Source organism: Bidens hawaiensis, unplaced genomic scaffold, assembly GCF_021521415.1.
Source record: "Bidens hawaiensis isolate Kalapana, Puna unplaced genomic scaffold, B.hawaiensis_p1.1 tig00010347_1, whole genome shotgun sequence".
NCBI lineage: Eukaryota > Viridiplantae > Streptophyta > Magnoliopsida > Asterales > Asteraceae > Bidens > Bidens hawaiensis.
Window position 1 is genome coordinate 813,741 of NW_027491785.1, and position 21,556 is coordinate 835,296.

Below are 21,556 nucleotides of genomic sequence, written 5' to 3' on the forward strand. Positions count from 1 at the left end.
CCTATAAACTTTTATAATTTGTGTAAGTGTTTTGTTAAATCCGGTATTCCAATTGTTTTGACTATTGTACCTTGAGAAACAAAATACAAAGTCTTTTAAATTTTAAAAAATGTCAAATATGACTCCGGTTTGTTTACAACTTATTTATTTTATATGAATTTATAGTTTCAATCAATTTTAGTCGATGTACCACGTGTTTAATCATTTGCACTCCTTCATCGTAAGCAATCACACCTCTTCTTTTTCTAAATCTAATTAAATACATTTTATTTATCCATAAAGTAATAAAACCAAACCAACTAATACACGATATGTATGTCACATGATTCATGAGCTAACACATGGGCACGAAAATCATTCACTGGAGTAGCACGTACAACACTAGTAAGGAGATGTTGATTGAATTCTATGCTTTCTCTTTTGAAGGAACATTTGTAAAGATCTCTTCATACATAGCCCACCTTGGCTACCTATTAAAGGCGATGTTAATGGTGAACATGGTGATGTTCTTCCACAATTATCACCTATCTCTTCACTTGCTACCTTTATTATTCTCATGGCCTGCAACAAAATACACATATTGCTTAATTATTATATCTTAATAAAATTATGTTTAACTTAAAGATCTTTAAAGCTAATATACAAATTTACATTATTTTATCAATTGTTGTGTGTATATTAACAACTATAAGAAACAATACTAATTGTTGGATATTATTAAAATTATAGGATCCCTAGCTCCCGAGGCGATTGACTCACAGAGCCCGGGGAATCAATGATTGATATTTAGTAGAATAGGTTTTGCGATACAAAAGGGATAGCGGCGCAACTTGTTGCTCGCTTACCTATTATTTAGATGAAGCTTGGTTTGTGTTAATATTATTAAAATTTATATAAAAAAAATACTAATGTCACAACGGAATCGATACAAGCCCAAATAAAATCGTGAAGGAAATAAAGATTCTAACTTTTTATGGGTGATCGCTAGATCAAGTACCATTATCGAGTAGATTGGGTTAAATGATTTAACTTTGACATTTTAAATATGTAAATATGTATCTCCTAGGTAATTTTGGTGACCAATCTTTTGTTAGTTGCCTTTGTGAATATTCAAATTTATAGTTTGTTACAGTTTTTAACAGCTATTAAATGTATTTATTTGAAAATGATTTTTCATTAAAACACAATCTACATAATTTAAACTTTTTATTAATAAAAAATAAATGTAAAAAATCATCAAATAGTAGTGACCTATTTTAATCTGCATAAAAATATATTTAGTTTAAAGTTTAATATTGTCATACCTACACCAAACTTAGTACATTTCCTACATATAAAGTATATATTGTGTATTTTATAAATTTTTAATACATATTGTATTAACTCAAATATACAAGTTCTATTAAAATTACCTGAAGCTCCGTAACATCACATATGCTAACTTTTCCGTCATAAATTATAGTCATTTGCTGGTTTTGCTTCTCCTTTACATCTCCACCCACCTTATTTACTTCCTCACTAAAAATAAACAAAAAACTAAAAAAATCAGTAATTCAATAGTTAGATTAAAATATAACACTTCACTAATAGTACTAATAAGTCATAAAATAACAAGTTATTCGAAAATTCACACTTTATATTTAATTTAGTTTTAGCTTGTTATTATTTATAATATTACTCAAGTTATAAAATTAAATTTCACAAACTGGTTTTTAAACCAAACTCAGGTATGAGTGTGTGCGGTTCGGTTTGGGGCTAAAACCGTACCAAAAACCGAAACTTGGTTTTTGAAATTTTGAAAACTTTTTGGTTTCAGTTTCTTCGACTTTGGTTTTCGGTTTGAATTTGGTTCGGTTTTTTTGTTTTTGCCATTTAAGCTTAAGCTTCAAAATTTTAGGCCGAAAAAAAAAATTCTCATAAGAATGAAATTAGGCCAAATCATTTTGTTAATTAAATAATTACTGTTTATTATATATTTGAATTAAAATAGTTTTTTTTTCACCTTAGAGACTCCATGGAGGTTATTTTTTGACCAAAATTTTGCCTCCATAAAGACTCATACCACGTCACCACTAAAATAGTTGAGTTACATATTTATAACTCTAATAAAATACTTAAAATAAAAAATAAAAATCTGTAGTTCGATTATGTTTTTTCCGTTTCTTATTACATACAAAACCAAAACCGAACCATAAGTCCAGTTTTCACAAAAACCAAAAATCAAACCATCAATTTTTATTTCAGCTTAGTACATGTTTTCGATTATTTCGGTTTTTCAAATAGTTCTTTTCGGTTTTATACACACCCCTAAACTCGATCATATTTAAAAAGAAAACTGTTTTTTTTTCTCTGTCAAATTGAAAAGTTAAAAAATTAAAACTTCATGACACAAGCCGCCGGCAAAAATCTTTACCTGGATTCCTCTTGACGGTGGTGGTGGTGATCGGAAAAAATGAACGGCGACTGCGGCGGCACAAGGCGGAGTTCCAAATGACAGTTTCTTCTCATATTTAGAGAGAGAAAGAGGATGTATGTATATATGTGTGTGTGAGAGAGATAGAGACGTGTGTTGTAGTTTTCGTAACAATATATCGGATATGAAGCAAAGGATAAGACGATATATATATTATAAATAATAATAATTAATTAATACGAAACACATGCAAAAAATAGAAAGTGGAAAACAACACTCACAAATGAAACAGGAAAAGACGTTTAAAATGATTTAGGTTGCTAGTTGCTACTAACACATTAACGCCGCCACTATGTTCTCACGTTATTGTACTTTCAAGTGCACGTGGCTAAAACTGCATCATAAAACACATAATAAATTAAGTGTTCATGCTTTAATAATTGTTGTGGTCACATTACTCACATAATATGTTGTTTCGAGGAAAAAAAATATCTATGACAATAAAGTATAAACGTACTTCACTGTTTGATTACTTCTTGTTGAGTTGTTGTCAATGACATGTATGTTTTGATACACCAACGTGTATAAGAAAATGCACCATTAATTGTTTAACTTCATAACTTGTTTAGATGAAATTTAGTGATAGGATAACCCTGTGATTACATTTTCGTGTCACATTTTTTAAGGACGTATTTAGTTTATTAAAATAAATAAGAACCACGTATAGTACTATTAGGTTGCTTAAGAATCTCGTATTCAACTTAAGTTAGCTCATGGCTCAATAAGCTGACTCGGTTTTTCAAAATTTTAATGTTTTTTGGCTTTTTGTTTGTTTTGCTTTTTTTAATAACAAATCAGCCTTAAATAATAAAAATAATAAGCTTAATGGTGCAAATTACCGAATTTTGTACTTTTAAGTTTCCAAGATGTCTTAGACTTGCATAAGTTATCAACGTTTTTGAAGGAGAAAACGAAGGTGTTTCAAGCTATTTGTTTGATTGTGACATGGTGCTTATGGAAGAAAAGGAATGCGTTAGTTCACTCCAAAACTCCGGTTCATCTTGCAAGTTTAGTGGAAGACATAAAAGTGTTGGGTTTTTTATGGATTAAAAATATGGGGAGAAAATGCGGGCTTACATGAGAGGAGTGGTGTAAACTTAAATTGTAACGGGTGTGGGGGCGGGTTGGGTGCGCTTTGATTTGTGTTCTATATATTTTGGTGTTGCTTATCTTTTTTCTTTTTTTTTGGGTTGTTTTGGTGTTTCTAGCTTCTTGCAAGTTTTCAATGAAAGTTCTTTGTTGGTCGTTCAAACAAACAACGAAAAAAAAAAACAATCTAAATTTACGTAGCTGTAAAAGGAAACAATGTCGCAATAGAATTATGGAACATAAGTTAGTTAAACAACCTTATATATACTTATATATATATTAGGGTTTAGTTATAATAAAATAACTTTTAAAACATGTATAAGAAAATGCACCATTAATTGTTTAACTTCATAACTTGTTTAGATGAAATTTAGTGATAGGATAACCCTGTGATTACATTTTCGTGTCATTTTTTAAGGACGTATTTAGTTTATTAAAATAAATAAGAACCACGTATAGTACTATTAGGTTGCTTAAGAATCTCACATGACAAAAGGTATAGATTCGTCTGTATAAGCAAAATAATTTCCATATGTTATTATTATTTTTTAAAAGAATATATATATATATATATATATATATCTAACTATCTATATAATTGTCTACCAAGAAATCATACGTGTCGCTCTTAGGTTGTTCCCCTCATTCTCTAGAGTCATCAGATTGCTTGATTTCTAAATGAAGGTTTCTCATGCATTTGACCCGAAATAGTGTGTATGGGTCTTACCAAACCCAGATAGTCTTTAAGTGGGTTATAACATCTCATTTATTTGTGAATATCTTTCATAATCAAACAATAATTTTCGCGGGTCATGGGTCTCACCAAACCCGGATAACTCTTAAACGGGTTATAACATCTCCTTTATTTGTGAAATAACTCCTTAATCATCAAAGAATAATTTCCACGAGTTATGGGTCTTACCAAACCCTAATAGTTTTCATATGGGTTATAAGATCTTATTTATTGGTAGATACTTTTATCCTCAAACCCTAATTTAATTTATCTTCTTTACATATGCTCCGTTGGTCTATCATCTCCATCGCCGGTTAACTTCCGATATTACCCGTCATCGTCAACTACATCAACGTCCCCTTTTTCATTAAACAAATATTTATGTTCATGTTTGTTCATTTAAAAATATCAACATGTTCATGTTTGTGTATTTTTGTTCGTTAAAAATCTAAAAAACATACACATCTCAATTGAAAATAACCAAACGGAAAAAAAATATAATAACAAACTAATATATATGTATTAAATTAAAACAAACTACGTTAAAAAATAAAATAAATCATTATAAAATAGCAAAACGATTAAAAACAAAAACTTAAATAAACTCCTGTAACACGGGAGGATCAAACTAGTGTATATATATATATATATATATATTTGTGCTTGGTTGTGTTTGAAATTATGATGTTTAAGAAAACAGTTGAAACATCAACTTGAAGTGTATTCTCGTTTTCTCAATGCCCAAAAATGTCCATGTTTTCAATCTATGAATATCCCAAATTTTATAACCAGTTGTCCATCCTCATGCTTCATGCGTTTTTTAAAAAAGATTAGCGGCACATCTTGTTGTCCGTTTGCCTTCTATATCAATATAAATCCTACACTTTAAAGCAATAATTTGTCTGATATGCTTTTACATTTTTTTAAAAAACAAATAGTTCAAATTTGTTTTTACAGTTGCAACAAAATACTTGGTTTTAAGTTAATAAATTGCTTATATATTAAGTATTATATTTGTATATGATACGTACAATATAATATAATGAACTTGAACTTTTTTTCTCGCACACAGAAACAGAGAAAAGAAAAATCAGGGCTAGAAAAGCCACATGATATATTTATTTAATGTCCATGTGAAGAAACAAAAGGTTGGCAAAGTGGGCTCAAGTTTTATTATAATGTCTCAAGAATAGTTGAGGAATAATAAGTTTCAATGTGCAACTCATGTTGATTTATAAATCTAAAAACCAATGGTGCGTTAGGTTAAGAAGAATTGAAATCCAAAATTTTAATACAATCCATTTAGTGGGTAAATAAACTGAGATTAATCTACTTAAAATCCTTTATGTTTAAAAATTCAACATTCCTTTCAAATTACGAAGAAATTAAAAAAAAGTAGAATATCCGATCACTTGCTATTATTATGTCAGCCACCCTACTGTTGCGTCCTACGACTCACTCCTACATAGTCAAGGAATTTAACATCTAAGCGGTTAATTATGTGCGTGATGTGATCGTGTTTTCAATTTAAATGCTATGACTTGTTGTAGGAAGTGGTTCACTTTTAGTTACGATAATAATAAAATTATAATAACGTTACTCTCGTTAATCGTGGGAAATTCACTTAGTACAATACCGTTTACAAAAGTACATAAAAAGAATATAAAATACAAATTTATATACCGAAATGATTCAATTCATATCTCACTAGGAGTGTTTCCATAAGCTTTCTTCTAGCATCCATGTCACGAGTCTTCATCACTTGAGTCTTCAACAAATGTTTCTTCAAAACAACAATTCGTTTATTGAAATTGGGTAACAGTTTTGGTTGAGGATCGTGTTAGACACGGGGCCCTTAAAACAGATTTCGTGCCTACTCTCAAGCGCGTCTGTTTCCCAGGGTACAGCCAGAACAGTATGTGTACGGCCGGAGATGGCAAAGAACCCGATGAAGTCACCGGCTATATTGGTGTTTATCAAGATGTAGGAAAATTTGTTGAAGTTGTTTGACATAAGTATAGAGTGCTCCTCTCTAAATTTTGTCATGAGTGTGTGTAAGTGACTTCAAAATTTTTTTAAGTATGTCTACAACATGAACCAACAAGTTCATTATATACTTACATAAAATGAGAAATACTTTAACCAAATTAATATGTCATAAACAATAAAATTAATTTAAGCGTTTTTTTCAGTTCGTTTCAGCACTTAACAGCTCGTTTAAGCGATTTTTAAGTTCGTTTCAGCACCTAACAGCTCGTTTAAGCGATTTTTCAGTTCGTTTCAGCACCTAACAGCTCGTTTAAGCGATTTTTCAGTTCGTTTCAGCACCTAACAGCTCGTTTAAGCGATTTTTCAGTTCGTTTCAGCACTTAACAGCTCGTTTAAGTGATTTTTCAGTTCGTTTCAGCACCTAACAGCTCGTTTAAGCGATTTTTAGGTTCGTTTCAGCACTTAACAGCTCGTTTAAGCGATTTTTAGGTTCGTTTCAGCACTTAACAGCTCATTTAAGCGATTTTTAGGTTCGTTTCAGCACTTAACAGCTCGTTTAAGTGATTTTTCAGTTCATTTCAGCACTTAACAGCTCGTTTAAGTGATTTTTCAGCTCGTTAAGTGCTGAAACGAACTTAAATATCGCTTAAACAAGCTGTTAGGTGCTGAAACGAACTGAAAAATCACTTAAACGAGCTGTTAAGTGCTGAAACGAACTGAAAAATCACTTAAACTAGCTGTTAAGTGCTGAAACGAACTGAAAAATCACTTTAACGAGCTGTTAAGTGCTGAAACGAACTGAAAAATCGCTTAAACGAGCTGTTAGGTGCTGAAACGAACTTAAAAATCGCTTAAACGAGCTGTTAGGTGCTGAAACGAACTGAAAAATCACTTAAACGAGCTGTTAAGTGCTGAAACGACCTTAAAAATCGCTTAAACGAGCTGTTAAGTGCTGAAACGAACTGAAAAAATCGCTTAAACGAGCTTTTTCTGTTAAAACGAGTTGTAACGTGTTGAAAACGCGCTGATTCGTTGGTTCAAAAACGAACCTCAATTTTCCGAACTTTTTTTTTAAATTTTCGGAATTTTAAAATTATATTTCGCATTTTTACTAATTTTCGCAACCTTTAAAAGTATTATGCAAAGTAAAAATATTGAAAATAAAAAAAAAACCTAGATTACCTGCTATTCAAGTAAAATATCTAGGATTGGAACAAAAATGAAAGTTTAGTTACCTGATTGGAACAACTTGTAAAGTTGGTTACTATTCTATGGAGTAATCCCTTAATTTTCAAACAAGCTCTTGAAATTTGTTTTCTTGTTAAAAATCAGCTTAAGGAGGACATATTTAGTTAGGTGTCCACCATCACCATCACCGGAACAGTATGTGTACGGCCGGAGATGGCCGCGAACCCGATGAAGTCACCGGCTATATTGGTGTTTATCAAGATGTAGGAAAATTTGTTGAAGTTGTTTGACATAAGTATAGAGTGCTCCTCTCTAAATTTTGTCAGGAGTGTGTGTAAGTGACTTCAAAATTTTTTTAAGTATGTCTACAACATGAACCAACAAGTTCATTATATACTTACATAAAATGAGAAATACTTTAACCAAATTAATATGTTATAAACAATAAAATTAATTTAAGCGCTTTTTTCAGTTCGTTTCAGCACTTAACAGCTCGTTTAAGCGATTTTTAAGTTCGTTTCAGCACCTAACAGCTCGTTTAAGCGATTTTTCAGTTCGTTTCAGCACCTAACAGCTCGTTTAAGCGATTTTTCAGTTCGTTTCAGCACCTAACAGCTCGTTTAAGCGATTTTTCAGTTCGTTTCAGCACCTAACAGCTCGTTTAAGTGATTTTTCAGTTCGTTTCAGCACCTAACAGCTCGTTTAAGCGATTTTTAGGTTCGTTTCAGCACTTAACAGCTCTTTAAGCGATTTTTAGGTTCGTTTCAGCACTTAACAGCTCGTTTAAGTGATTTTTCAGTTCATTTCAGCACTTAACAGCTCGTTTAAGTGATTTTTCAGCTCGTTAAGTGCTGAAACGAACTTAAATATCGCTTAAACAAGCTGTTAGGTGCTGAAACGAACTGAAAAATCACTTAAACGAGCTGTTAAGTGCTGAAACGAACTAAAAAATCACTTAAACTAGCTGTTAAGTGCTGAAACGAACTGAAAAATCACTTTAATGAGCTGTTAAGTGCTGAAACGAACTGAAAAATCGCTTAAACGAGCTGTTAGGTGCTGAAACGAACTTAAAAATCGCTTAAACGAGCTGTTAGGTGCTGAAACGAACTGAAAAATCACTTAAACGAGCTGTTAAGTGCTGAAACGACCTTAAAAATCGCTTAAACGAGCTGTTAAGTGCTGAAACGAACTGAAAAAATCGCTTAAACGAGCTTTTTCTGTTAAAACGAGTTGTAACGTGTTGAAAACGCGCTGATTCGTTGGTTCAAAAACGAACCTCAATTTTCCGAACTTTTTTTTTAAATTTTCGGAATTTTAAAATTATATTTCTCATTTTTACTAATTTTCGCAACCTTTAAAAGTATTATGCAAAGTAAAAATATTGAAAATTAAAAAAAAACCTAGATTACCTGCTATTCAAGTAAAATATCTAGGATTGGAACAAAAATGAAAGTTTAGTTACCTGATTGGAACAACTTGTAAAGTTGGTTACTATTCTATGGAGTAATCCCTTAATTTTCAAACAAGCTCTTGAAATTTGTTTTCTTGTTAAAAATCAGCTTAAGGAGGACATATTTAGTTAGGCTGAGGGGTGTGGGGGGCGCGAGAGGGGGCGGGAGTGGGGGCGCCAGCCAATAATATTGTGACGTGTGGCAGAGAGAGAAACTTGATAAGATGGGTGTTGGTAGTGGTGATAGCGCCCCGGGCTATGGTGTGGAGGGGCGCGAGAGGGGGCGCGAGCGGTTTATTTTTTTATTTTTTTATAAATGTATTAAAAAAACGTATTATTAAAAAAACAATAAATTATTTAAAAAAACACACATTTTTTTGAAAATTCATATAATAAAAAAAACATACTAAAAATTAAACAAACAATAATATTTAATAATAAAACTAATCTAATACAAGATCCTCTGGTCGCCTCGCCCACAAATGTTCAACCAACTCATGTCGAAGATCCCCGTGTATCTCACGGCTCTTGATATTTGCTATGTTATGAAGTTTTTGTTGATCACTGATTGTGGACGGTTGTGGCGGAATGTCACCTTGGTAGTTTTAGCATATAGCTTTGCCCTCGTCTTCTAACGTCATGTTGTGTAGGATAAGACACGTGTAGACGACGTCCATTATCCTCTCCCGAGTCCAATAACGTATCGGGTTCGCCAGAACATAATATTGTTTTTTTATAGCTCCAAAAGCTCTTTCAATATCTTTTCTAGCAGACTCTTGCTTCTTCGTAAAATACTTCCGTTTGTCGGCGACTGGTTTTTTTTAAAAAAGTTTGAAAGAAATGGGTAATATATAGGAAGTGTTGTATAAAGAAATGGGTAAGTTTGGTGTTTTTTGAAGTTGTGTTAAAGTGTTGTATAAAATGGGTAATATATAGTAGTAGAAATTTTTTTTTTTTTAAATATTAAGAGCCAACGGCTCATTTATCTTTCAAACGGCTATATTCACAAAACCCCAAGCACCCTAGCGCTCAACCTGTCCCGCGAACCCCCTGGCGCCTGCCTCTTTTTCCGCTCTCGCGCCCCTCTCGCGCCCCTCTCGCGCCTCGGTGGTGTGGTGCTCGCGCCCCAAGGCGCGATCGTCTGGCCTCTTGCGCCCTTTCTAGCGCTCCACACCCCTCAGCCTTAGGTGTCCACCATCACCATGTGTACAGTATATGGTAAATTAAATATTGGAAACTGTCACTTCATATAGTGTAATGGTAAGTCACGACACGCCTCATTGACTAGACGTAACACGATATGCCAAAGTTATTACTATCCGGAGTTAAATCATAACAGTACATATTTGTTCACAAATTAGAGAGCTAACTTAAGTTTTGTCAAAAGGATATAAATAAAAGTCTTGAATGACGGCGTTTATATGGAGTATGAAGTATAAACGAAGCTTAACCCAACTTACTAGAGAATTTAATATATGGATTCAATAGGACGACCTATCTGCATAAACTAAGGGATGTCACGACGAGTGTATCGGTAAACTTTGTGGTCCATTATGTAACACTTGTAATAGTCATGGTGATGGTTGTAAACGAGTTGGATTTGAATATAACAAGTCTACTTTTTATTAATTGTACAGTTATTTTATTTATATGCATATATAATTATTTATATATTCATATGACTAATTTTTATCCCCCGTATTACAGAGGCTGTTTTACATTACTCGTTTTCAATATTTACATATTTTTTTGGGTTTAATTTTATTTATAGTAATGAAATTTATAATATACTTAGAGTTTGATGATAAAAAGGTTTCACAAACAACTAACATGTTATAACCCGGTGTAAAAGTTATCTGGGGATCCGTTTATTTTTTTTTACCATAAAATTATTTCTTAATTATAAATAATATTTTTTTTTTAAATCATATAATAGTTTTTAGTATATCCTATTTTATAGGATTTTCACATCAATAAGTTGGTGAGAATAATTTTTAATTTAATGAGATGTTATAACCCGTTTAAAGAATATCTGAGTTTGGTAAGACCCATACCCGTGAATTCGAGTCAAATGCATGAGAAGCCTCAATTTAAAAATCAAGCAAATCTGATACTCCAAAAAAAAGGAAGAACGACCACATCGCGACACGTAAGATATTTATGTTTTCGTTTATATATATTATTATAGATTGGAGAAGTTCGTTATAACAACAACTATACTCATTAAATCTCACAAATAACAAAAGCTCCTGAGTGTAAAAAAAAACAATAAACCTAAATTGTTTAGTTTTTCTATCAATGGTTTGCATTTTTAAAATGCTTTAGTTGTTATATACAAATGTCTACATTATATACCTAAGAAACCATTAAAGTATGTTCTTCTTCTTCTTCTTTTTTTTTAATGTTTACCTATACATGATGTTTGCATATATCCTACACATGTGTATGTTCTAAATTAAACAAATTGTGTTTATGTACTTTTTTAATAATGTTAAAAGAGATTGTTGAAATACCATTGATTAAACTTTAATTAACCTATTGGTTTTAATAATGATCAAGACTTTGGATGTCTTGTAGTCTTACTTGTTCATTAAAAATAATTATACGTTACATATATGTCACTAAACACTTAATTGGTCGTTTTAAGTCACAACAAAAACTCAGCATGTTCTATATATGAGATTAATGATCAAAGGATGCAAAAATTTCCAAAGGTCAATCAAAGTCTTGAAAGCTACAAGCCTACAACATAAGTATCTTGTGGACTTAGAGAGATTACATCTAAACTAAAGAAACTTAAGTTTAACTAAAAATGAGATTTTAGAAATACAAATATGACTTTTAAATATCTTGGCTTAAGATTTTATACATGTTCTATAACAAGATTTGAAGATTTAAATTTCAAATAAAAAAGAAAAAAACAATTGTTCAATACAAAATGGTGTACACGGTGGAGCCTTAAACTGATGCTTGTTGTGAAAGAGCATACAAATAAAAGAATATATAAAAAGATGAATTTAAAATAATAAATTAAAAGGAAAAACACATGTAACACGTTTTCTTATTTATCAAACCGAAAACCGCTTACACCTCCTATATTAACTCCTACCTGTTTCATATGTGTAACTGACTAACTCTCAAAGCTGTTGGCTGAATTAACCAACCTCTTCAATCTTAAGTTATGTCAGATTGTCATCAATCTTTATAAAAAAAATGCAGAGAAATTAAATTGTGGTAAATAAACTATATAAAATCTAAATTTCTAAACAAGCCCTAGAAATTTGTCTTCTTATTAAAAGTCACTAAAAGAGGGCATATATTGGTGTCCACCATGTGCAAAGTATGTGATATAGTAAATTAAAAATTGGAAAATTTCATGTCGTAAAATAACGGTAAGTTACGGTACGTCTCATTGACATGACATAAGCTTCGGAAAAGTTATGTCACGTCACAAAGAAACTCGAATGAAGAGTTAAGTTATATATTGTCATAAAGGGGTAGGAAATAAAAATCTTCAATGACAACGTTTATGTGAAGTATGAAGAGAGCTTAACCCAACTTAGTACTAGATTCAAATGGATTACATGTTTTCATAAACTATAACCAGAGGGGAGTTTGCTAACTTAGGAGTTAGGTCTTTATTCTTTATAAATTATCCATATATCTTATTTGTATGCATATACAAATATCTATCTAACTATCTATATAATTGTCTACCAAAAAATACTATGTGTCGTTCTCAGGTTGTTCCCTTCATTCTCTAGAGCCACCAGATTGTTTGATTTGTAAATGAAGACATCTCATGCATTTGACCCGAATTCGTGGGTATAAGTCTCACCAAACCCAGATAGTCTTTAAATGAGTTATAACACCTCATTTATTTGTGAAACTCTTACATAATCAAACAATAATTTTTGTGGGTCATGGGTCTCATCAAACTCGGATAACCTTTAAACGGGTTATAACATCTCATTTATTTGTGAAATAACTTCTTAATAATCAAAGAATAATTTCCACGGATTATGGGTCTTACCATAATAGTCCTCAAATGGGTTATAATATCTAATTTATTGATAAACACTTTCATCATGAAACCCTAATTTAATTTATCTCTTTTACATGTTCTCTGTTGTTGTTGCTAGTCTATCATCTCCATGGCCGGTTAACTTCCGATACTACCCACCATCGTCAACTACATCAACGCTCCCTTTTTCATTAGACAAATATTTGTGTTCATGTTCATATTTATTTAAAAAAATCAACATGCTAGTGTTCGTTTATGTTTGTTCGTTAAAAATTTAAAACAACCTACACATCTCAATTAAAAAAACTCAAACGCTAAATAATATAATAACAAACTTATATATATGTATTAAATTAAAACAAAAATACGTTAAAAAATAAAATAAATCTTCATAAAATAACAAAACGATTAAAAATAAAAACTTGAATAAACCCCCGTAACACGGGAGGATCAAACTAGTATACATATATATATATATATATATAACTGGGTTATTGTACAAAGTATACAATGTGTTAAGCGTATGAAGCTATCATAATACGATACATGCTTGGGGCAAAAAGTATATTATGTGTTAACACCATGGTTACACAACTCAATTATATATTATTATTGAACCTATGTTTACATATAACGTAACATATATAAAAAATTATGCAATGTGTGTTCATAACTACACATACTTAAATTACATAATTATGCAAGTTATTTCACAATAAATAGACAATTTTTTTTTTATTTATTCCCTTTCCCAAACTTCGTAAGCGATGCTATATTTCAGCTTAAGATAACTAAATTCTTAATTTTACGGTACTCTTTAATACTAATAAAGCATAGAAAAAATATTTAAGTTAAAATTGATAGAGCTAGACAAAAGTCATCAATTTGAGGCTATATCCCGCCAGCCATTTTATTCATTTATTGTGCACACTTGTCACACCCCTGTCCTATAAACCATTAATCGGTATCGATCATGTCAAAAATCACTTCGTATACTTCGTACACTAATTAATCGATATCGATCACGTGTGTATATCATTTACTTGTATTATTACTAATTATAATTGTATATAAAACTTTTTTTATTATGCAATTTGTTTATTGTATCAAATAAAACAGTTTCTATTATAAACAGATAGTTCTTTAGGCTCGCAAATATATATGAGCTCTGACTCATTTATCATACAAGCTTAATTTTAGGCTCGAACTAGTTTAAGCTTGTCTGAATTCAAGTGTTAGTAAGCCAATCTCAAGTAGGTCACAAATGGCTAAACTTGCTTAAATGCCTTATAGCAATTTTACAAAGCTAAGTTACAACTTTTAATGTTTTCCAAAGGTTTACTTGATTGAAACTAATTTGCGGCATTTAAAAGGGAATAAGGTCATACACAAGGGTTGACATCATTCAGACGTTTAACCAGTGTCAGATCACCATTTTTCTTCCCTCTATCTCCTCCTTTCTCGCTCTTTCCTTTGGTCACATTGCAATTTTTTTCTCGTCTGGAATTTCATATGCTCATTCTCCTTTCTCCACCTAAGAGAATGAGGCTAAGAGCTCACGTAGTACCATGATAGTGTCCGTGGCTATTTTGAATATGACGATTTGGTTTTGCAAATGTGAGTTTGGTTTAAAGTGTACCGTCGTCATATACTAAGACGCTTGGTCCAATGACAACTAGAATGATAAGCAAATTTCAAAGGAGAATGCTGAAACTTGAAAAGGGAACCGCTGCCTTTTCTAATGCGTGACACGATCATTTAGATTTTGTTGAGGCTTTTATGCCTTTTTCATTGATCTTCAAAATTATTAAAATATTAATCATGAATACGATTGTCATCAATTTTTTTAAAGCACATAATTATATGCATTTGTTACACTTTTATTATATGTTTTTTTGCTTTTACCGTTTTGTTGATGAAAACTTCAAGCAATTGAAGACGTGTCTAAACCGTGAAATATCGATTCTTAAAGTAAGACATACTAGTTGTTATTTATTGTGATCTTAATTCTATCCCACATGACTGGAAGGACAAAACAGATCCTATATGGGTTAACTAGGCAATAAACAAAGTATTCGTATCGACGTATGCCCAATTCCAAAAGATCGAGAAGACACAAGTCTTTTCCTATAAACTTTTATAATTTGTGTAAGTGTTTTGTTAAATCCGGTATTCCAATTGTTTTGACTATTGTACCTTGAGAAACAAAATACAAAGTCTTTTAAATTTTAAAAAATGTCAAATATGACTCCGGTTTTTTTACAACTTATTTATTTTATATGAATTTATAGTTTCAATCAATTTTAGTCGATGTACCACGTGTTTAATCATTTGCACTCCTTCATCGTAAGCAATTACACCTCTTCTTTTTCTAAATCTAATTAAATACATTTTATTTATCCATAAAGTAATAAAACCAAACCAACTAATACACGATATGTATGTCACATGATTCATGAGCTAACACATGGGCACGAAAATCATTCACTGGAGTAGCACGTACAACACTAGTAAGGAGATGTTGATTGAATTCTATGCTTTCTCTTTTGAAGGAACATTTGTAAAGATCTCCTCATACATAGCCCACCTTGGCTACCTATTAAAGGCGATGTTAATGGTGAACATGGTGATGTTCTTCCACAATTATCACCTATCTCTTCACTTGCTACCTTTATTATTCTCATGGCCTGCAACAAAATACACATATTGCTTAATTATTATATCTTAATAAAATTATGTTTAACTTAAAGATCTTTAAAGCTAATATACAAATTTACATTATTTTATCAATTGTTGTGTGTATATTAACAACTATAAGAAACAATACTAATTGTTGGATATTATTAAAATTATAGGATCCCTAGCTCCCGAGGCGGTTGACTCACAGAGCCCGGGGAATCAAGGATTGATATTTAGTAGAATAGGTGTTGCGATACAAAAGGGATAGCGGCGCAACTTGTTGCTCGCTTACCTGTTATTTAGATGAAGCTTGGTTTGTGTTAATATTATTAAAATTTATATAAAAAAAATACTAATGTCACAACGGAATCGATACAAGCCCAAATAAAATCGTGAAGGAAATAAAGATTCTAACTTTTTATGGGTGATCGCTAGATCAAGTACCATTATCGAGTAGATTGGGTTAAATGATTTAACTTTGACATTTTAAATATGTAAATATGTATCTCCTAGGTAATTTTGGTGACCAATCTTTTGTTAGTTGCCTTTGTGAATATTCAAATTTATAGTTTGTTACAGTTTTTAACAGCTATTAAATGTATTTATTTGAAAATGATTTTTCACTAAAACACAATCTACATAATTTAAACTTTTTATTAATAAAAAATAAATGTGTAAAAAATCATCAAATAGTAGTGACCTATTTTAATCTGCATAAAAATATATTTAGTTTAAAGTTTAATATTGTCATACCTACACCAAACTTAGTACATTTCCTACATATAAAGTATATATTGTGTATTTTATAAATTTTTAATACATATTGTATTAACTCAAATATACAAGTTCTATTAAAATTACCTGAAGCTCCGTAACATCACATATGCTAACTTTTCCGTCATAAATTATAGTCATTTGCTGGTTTTGCTTCTCCTTTACATCTCCACCCACCTTATTTACTTCCTCACTAAAAATAAACAAAAAACTAAAAAAATCAGTAATTCAATAGTTAGATTAAAATATAACACTTCACTAATAGTACTAATAAGTCATAAAATAACAAGTTATTCGAAAATTCACACTTTATATTTAATTTAGTTTTAGCTTGTTATTATTTATAATATTACTCAAGTTATAAAATTAAATTTCACAAACTGGTTTTTAAACCAAACTCAGGTATGAGTGTGTGCGGTTCGGTTTGGGGCTAAAACCGTACCAAAAACCGAAACTTGGTTTTTGAAATTTTGAAAACTTTTTGGTTTCAGTTTCTTCGACTTTGGTTTTCGGTTTGAATTTGGTTCGGTTTTTTTGTTTTTTGCCATTTAAGCTTAAGCTTCAAAATTTTAGGCCGAAAAAAAAAAATTCTCATAAGAATGAAATTAGGCCAAATCATTTTGTTAATTAAATATTACTGTTTATTATATATTTGAATTAAAATAGTTTTTTTTTCACCTTAGAGACTCCATGGAGGTTATTTTTTGACCAAAATTTTGCCTCCATAAAGACTCATACCACGTCACCACTAAAATAGTTGAGTTACATATTTATAACTCTAATAAAATACTTAAAATAAAAAATTAAAATCTGTAGTTCGATTATGTTTTTTCCGTTTCTTATTACATACAAAACCAAAATCGAACCATAAGTCCAGTTTTCACAAAAACCAAAAATCAAACCATCAATTTTTATTTCAGCTTAGTACATGTTTTCGATTATTTCGGTTTTTCAAATAGTTCTTTTCGGTTTTATACACACCCCTAAACTCGATCATATTTAAAAAGAAAACTGTTTTTTTTTCTCTGTCAAATTGAAAAGTTAAAAAATTAAAACTTCATGACACAAGCCGCCGGCAAAAATCTTTACCTGGATTCCTCTTGACGGTGGTGGTGGTGATCGGAAAAAATGAACGGCGACTGCGGCGGCACAAGGCGGAGTTCCAAATGACAGTTTCTTCTCATATTTAGAGAGAGAAAGAGTATGTATGTATATATGTATGTATGTGTGTGTGAGAGAGATAGAGACGTGTGTTGTAGTTTTCGTAACAATATATCGGATATGAAGCAAAGGATAAGACAATATATATATTATAAATAATAATAATTAATTAATACGAAACACATGCAAAAAATAGAAAGTGGAAAACAACACTCATAAATGAAACAGGAAAACACGTTTAAAATGATTTAGGTTGCTAAGTTGCTACTAACACATTAACGCCGCCACTATGTTCTCACGTTATTGTACTTTCAAGTGCACGTGGCTAAAACTGCATCATAAAACACATAATAAATTAAGTGTTCATGCTTTAATAATTGTTGTGGTCACATTACTCACATAATATGTTGTTTCGAGGAAAAAAAATATCTATGACAATAAAGTATAAACGTACTTCACTGTTTGATTACTTCTTGTTGAGTTGTTGTCAATGACATGTATGTTTTGATACACCAACGTCTTGTTTTGTAAGTATTGATCAATATTATTAAATTATGTTGCGGGTGTAATTGTGAAAATTTTTTTTGTAATACGTAGGTTAATGGAAAACCGAAAGTGTGTGTGTGTGACCAAAGGATACAACATTAACTCGGGTTGGAGCTGAAAAATGAGCTCGCATTTGACTCGTATTCAACTTAAGTTAGCTCATGGCTCAATAAGCTGACTCGGTTTTTCAAATTTTAATGTTTTTTGGCTTTTTGTTTGTTTTGCTTTTTTAATAACAAATCAGCCTTAAATACATAAAAATAATAAGCTTAATGGTGCAAATTACCGAATTTTGTACTTTTAAGTTTCCAAGATGTCTTAGACTTGCATAAGTTATCAACGTTTTTGAAGGAGAAAGCGAAGGTGTTTCAAGCTATTTGTTTGATTGTGACATGGTGCTTATGGAAGAAAAGGAATGCGTTAGTTCAATCCAAATCTCCGGTTCATCTTGCAAGTTTAGTGGAAGACATAAAAGTGTTGGGTTTTTTATGGATTAAAAATATGGGGAGAAAATGCGGGCTTACATGAGAGGAGTGGCGTAAATTTAAATTGTAACGGGTGTGGGGGCGGGTTGGGTGCGCTTTGATTTGTGTTCTATATATTTTGGTGTTGCTTATCTTTTTTTTTTTTTTTTTGGGTTGTTTTGGTGTTTCTAGCTTCTTTCTAGTTTTCAATGAAAGTTCTTTGTTGGTCGTTCAAACAAACAACAACGAAAAAAAAAAACAATCTAAATTTACGTAACTGTAAAAGGAAACAATGTCGCAATAGAATTATGGAACATAAGTTAGTTAAACAACCTTATATATACTTATATATATATATTAGGGTTTAGTTATAATAAAATAACTTTTAAAACATGTATAAGAAAATGCACCATTAATTGTTTAACTTCATAACTTGTTTAGATGAAATTTAGTGATAGGATAACCCTGTGATTACATTTTCGTCACATTTTTTAAGGACGTATTTAGTTTATTAAAATAAATAAGAACCACGTATAGTACTATTAGGTTGCTTAAGAATCTCACATGACAAAAGGTATAGATTCGTCTGTATAAGCAAAATAATTTCCATATGTTATTATTATTTTTTAAAAGAATATATATATATATATATCTAACTATCTATATAATTGTCTACCAAGAAATCCTACGTGTCGCTCTTAGGTTGTCCCCCCATTCTCTAGAGCCATCAGATTGCTTGATTTCTAAATGAAGGTTTCTCATGCATTTGACCCGAAATAGTGTGTATGGGTCTTACCAAACCCAGATAGTCTTTAAGTGGGTTATAACATCTCATTTATTTGTGAATATCTTTCATAATCAAACAATAATTTTCGCGGGTCATGGGTCTCACCAAACCCGGATAACTCTTAAACGGGTTATAACATCTCCTTTATTTGTGAAATAACTCCTTAATCATCAAAGAATAATTTCCACGAGTTATGGGTCTTACCAAACCCTAATAGTTCTCATATGGGTTATAAGATCTTATTTATTGGTAAATACTTTTATCCTCAAACCCTAATTTAATTTATCTTCTTTACATGTGCTCCGTTGGTCTATCATCTCCATCGCCGGTTAACTTCCGATATTACCCGTCATCGTCAACTACATCAACGTCCCCTTTTTCATTAAACAAATATTTATATTCATGTTTGTTCATTTAAAAATATCAACATGTTCATGTTTGTGTATTTTTGTTCGTTAAAAATCTAAAAAACATACACATCTCAATTGAAAATAACCAAACGGAAAAAAAATATAATAACAAACTAATATATATGTATTAAATTAAAACAAACTACGTTAAAAAATAAAATAAATCATTATAAAATAGCAAAACGATTAAAAACAAAAACTTAAATAAACTCCTGTAACACGGGAGGATCAAACTAGTGTATATATAGATATATATATATTTGTGCTTGGTTGTGTTTGAAATTATGATGTTTAAGAAAACAGTTGAAACATCAACTTGAAGTGTATTCTCGTTTTCTCAATGCCCAAAAATGTCCATGTTTTCAATCTATGAATATCCCAAATTTTATAACCAGTTGTCCATCCTCATGCTTCATGCGTTTTTTAAAAAAGATTAGCGGCACATCTTGTTGTCCGTTTGCCTTCTATATCAATATAAATCCTACACTTTAAAGCAATAATTTGTCTGATATGCTTTTACATTTTTTTAAAAAACAAATAGTTCAAATTTGTTTTTACAGTTGCAACAAAATACTTGGTTTTAAGTTAATAAATTGCTTATATATTAAGTATTATATTTGTATATGATACGTACAATATAATATAATGAACTTGAACTTTTTTTCTCGCACACAGAAACAGAGAAAAGAAAAATCAGGGCTAGAAAAGCCACATGATATATTTATTTAATGTCCATGTGAAGAAACAAAAGGTTGGCAAAGTGGGCTCAAGTTTTATTATAATATCTCAAGAATAGTTGAGGAATAATAAGTTTCAATGTGCAACTCATGTTGATTTATAAATCTAAAAACCAATGGTGCGTTAGGTTAAGAAGAATTGAAATCCAAAATTTTAATACAATCCATTTAGTGGGTAAATAAACTGAGATTAATCTACTTAAAATCCTTTATGTTTAAAAATTCAACATTCCTTTCAAATTACGAAGAAATTAAAAAAAAGTAGAATATCCGATCACTTGCTATTATTATGTCAGCCACCCTACTGTTGCGTCCTACGACTCACTCCTACATAGTCAAGGAATTTAACATCTAAGCGGTTAATTATGTGCGTGATGTGATCGTGTTTTCAATTTAAATGCTATGACTTGTTGTAGGAAGTGGTTCACTTTTAGTTACGATAATAATAAAATTATAATAACGTTACTCTCGTTAATCGTAGGGAAATTCACTTAGTACAATACTGTTTACAAAAGTACATAAAAAGAATATAAAATACAAATTTATATACCGAAATGATTCAATTCATATCTCACTAGGAGTGTTTCCATAAGCTTTCTTCTAGCATCCATGTCACGAGTCTTCATCACTTGAGTCTTCAACAAATGTTTCTTCAAAACAACAATTCGTTTATTGAAATTGGGTAACAGTTTTGGTTGAGGATCGTGTTAGACACGGGGCCCTTAAAACAGATTTCGTGCCTACTCTCAAGCGCGTCTGTTTCCCAGGGTACAACCGGAACAGTATGTGTACGGTCGGAGATGGCCGCGAACCCGATGAAGTCACCGGCTATATTGGTGTTTATCAAGATGTAGGAAAATTTGTTGAAGTTGTTTGACATAAGTATAGAGTGCTCCTCTCTAAATTTTGTCATGAGTGTGTGTAAGTGACTTCAAAATTTTTTTAAGTGTGTCTACAACATGAACCAACAAGTTCATTATATTTACATAAAATGAGAAATACTTTAACCAAATTAATATGTCATAAACAATAAAATTAATTTAGTCTTAAAT

General features: G+C 31.0%; 2 protein-coding genes across 2 annotated transcripts; both read right to left on the minus strand.

The window, feature by feature from the left end:
- Positions 1-281: 281 nt before the first annotated feature.
- LOC143534851 (protein TIFY 5A-like) lies at positions 282-2,591 on the minus strand. Its single transcript, XM_077029233.1, has 3 exons — positions 2,414-2,591; positions 1,413-1,518; positions 282-561 (listed from the first exon to the last, which is right to left on the minus strand). Exons 1-3 carry the CDS (start codon positions 2,506-2,508, stop codon positions 382-384), a joined length of 381 nt encoding a protein of 126 aa, XP_076885348.1. The 5' UTR covers positions 2,509-2,591; the 3' UTR covers positions 282-381.
- Positions 2,592-15,400: 12,809 nt separating this feature from the next.
- On the minus strand, positions 15,401-17,596 carry LOC143534852 (protein TIFY 5A-like). The gene is made up of 3 exons (XM_077029234.1): positions 17,489-17,596; positions 16,487-16,592; positions 15,401-15,633 (listed from the first exon to the last, which is right to left on the minus strand). The coding sequence occupies exons 1-3, from the start codon at positions 17,581-17,583 to the stop codon at positions 15,454-15,456; spliced, it is 381 nt and encodes a 126-aa protein (XP_076885349.1). The 5' UTR covers positions 17,584-17,596; the 3' UTR covers positions 15,401-15,453.
- Between the last annotated feature and the right edge of the window lie 3,960 nt (positions 17,597-21,556).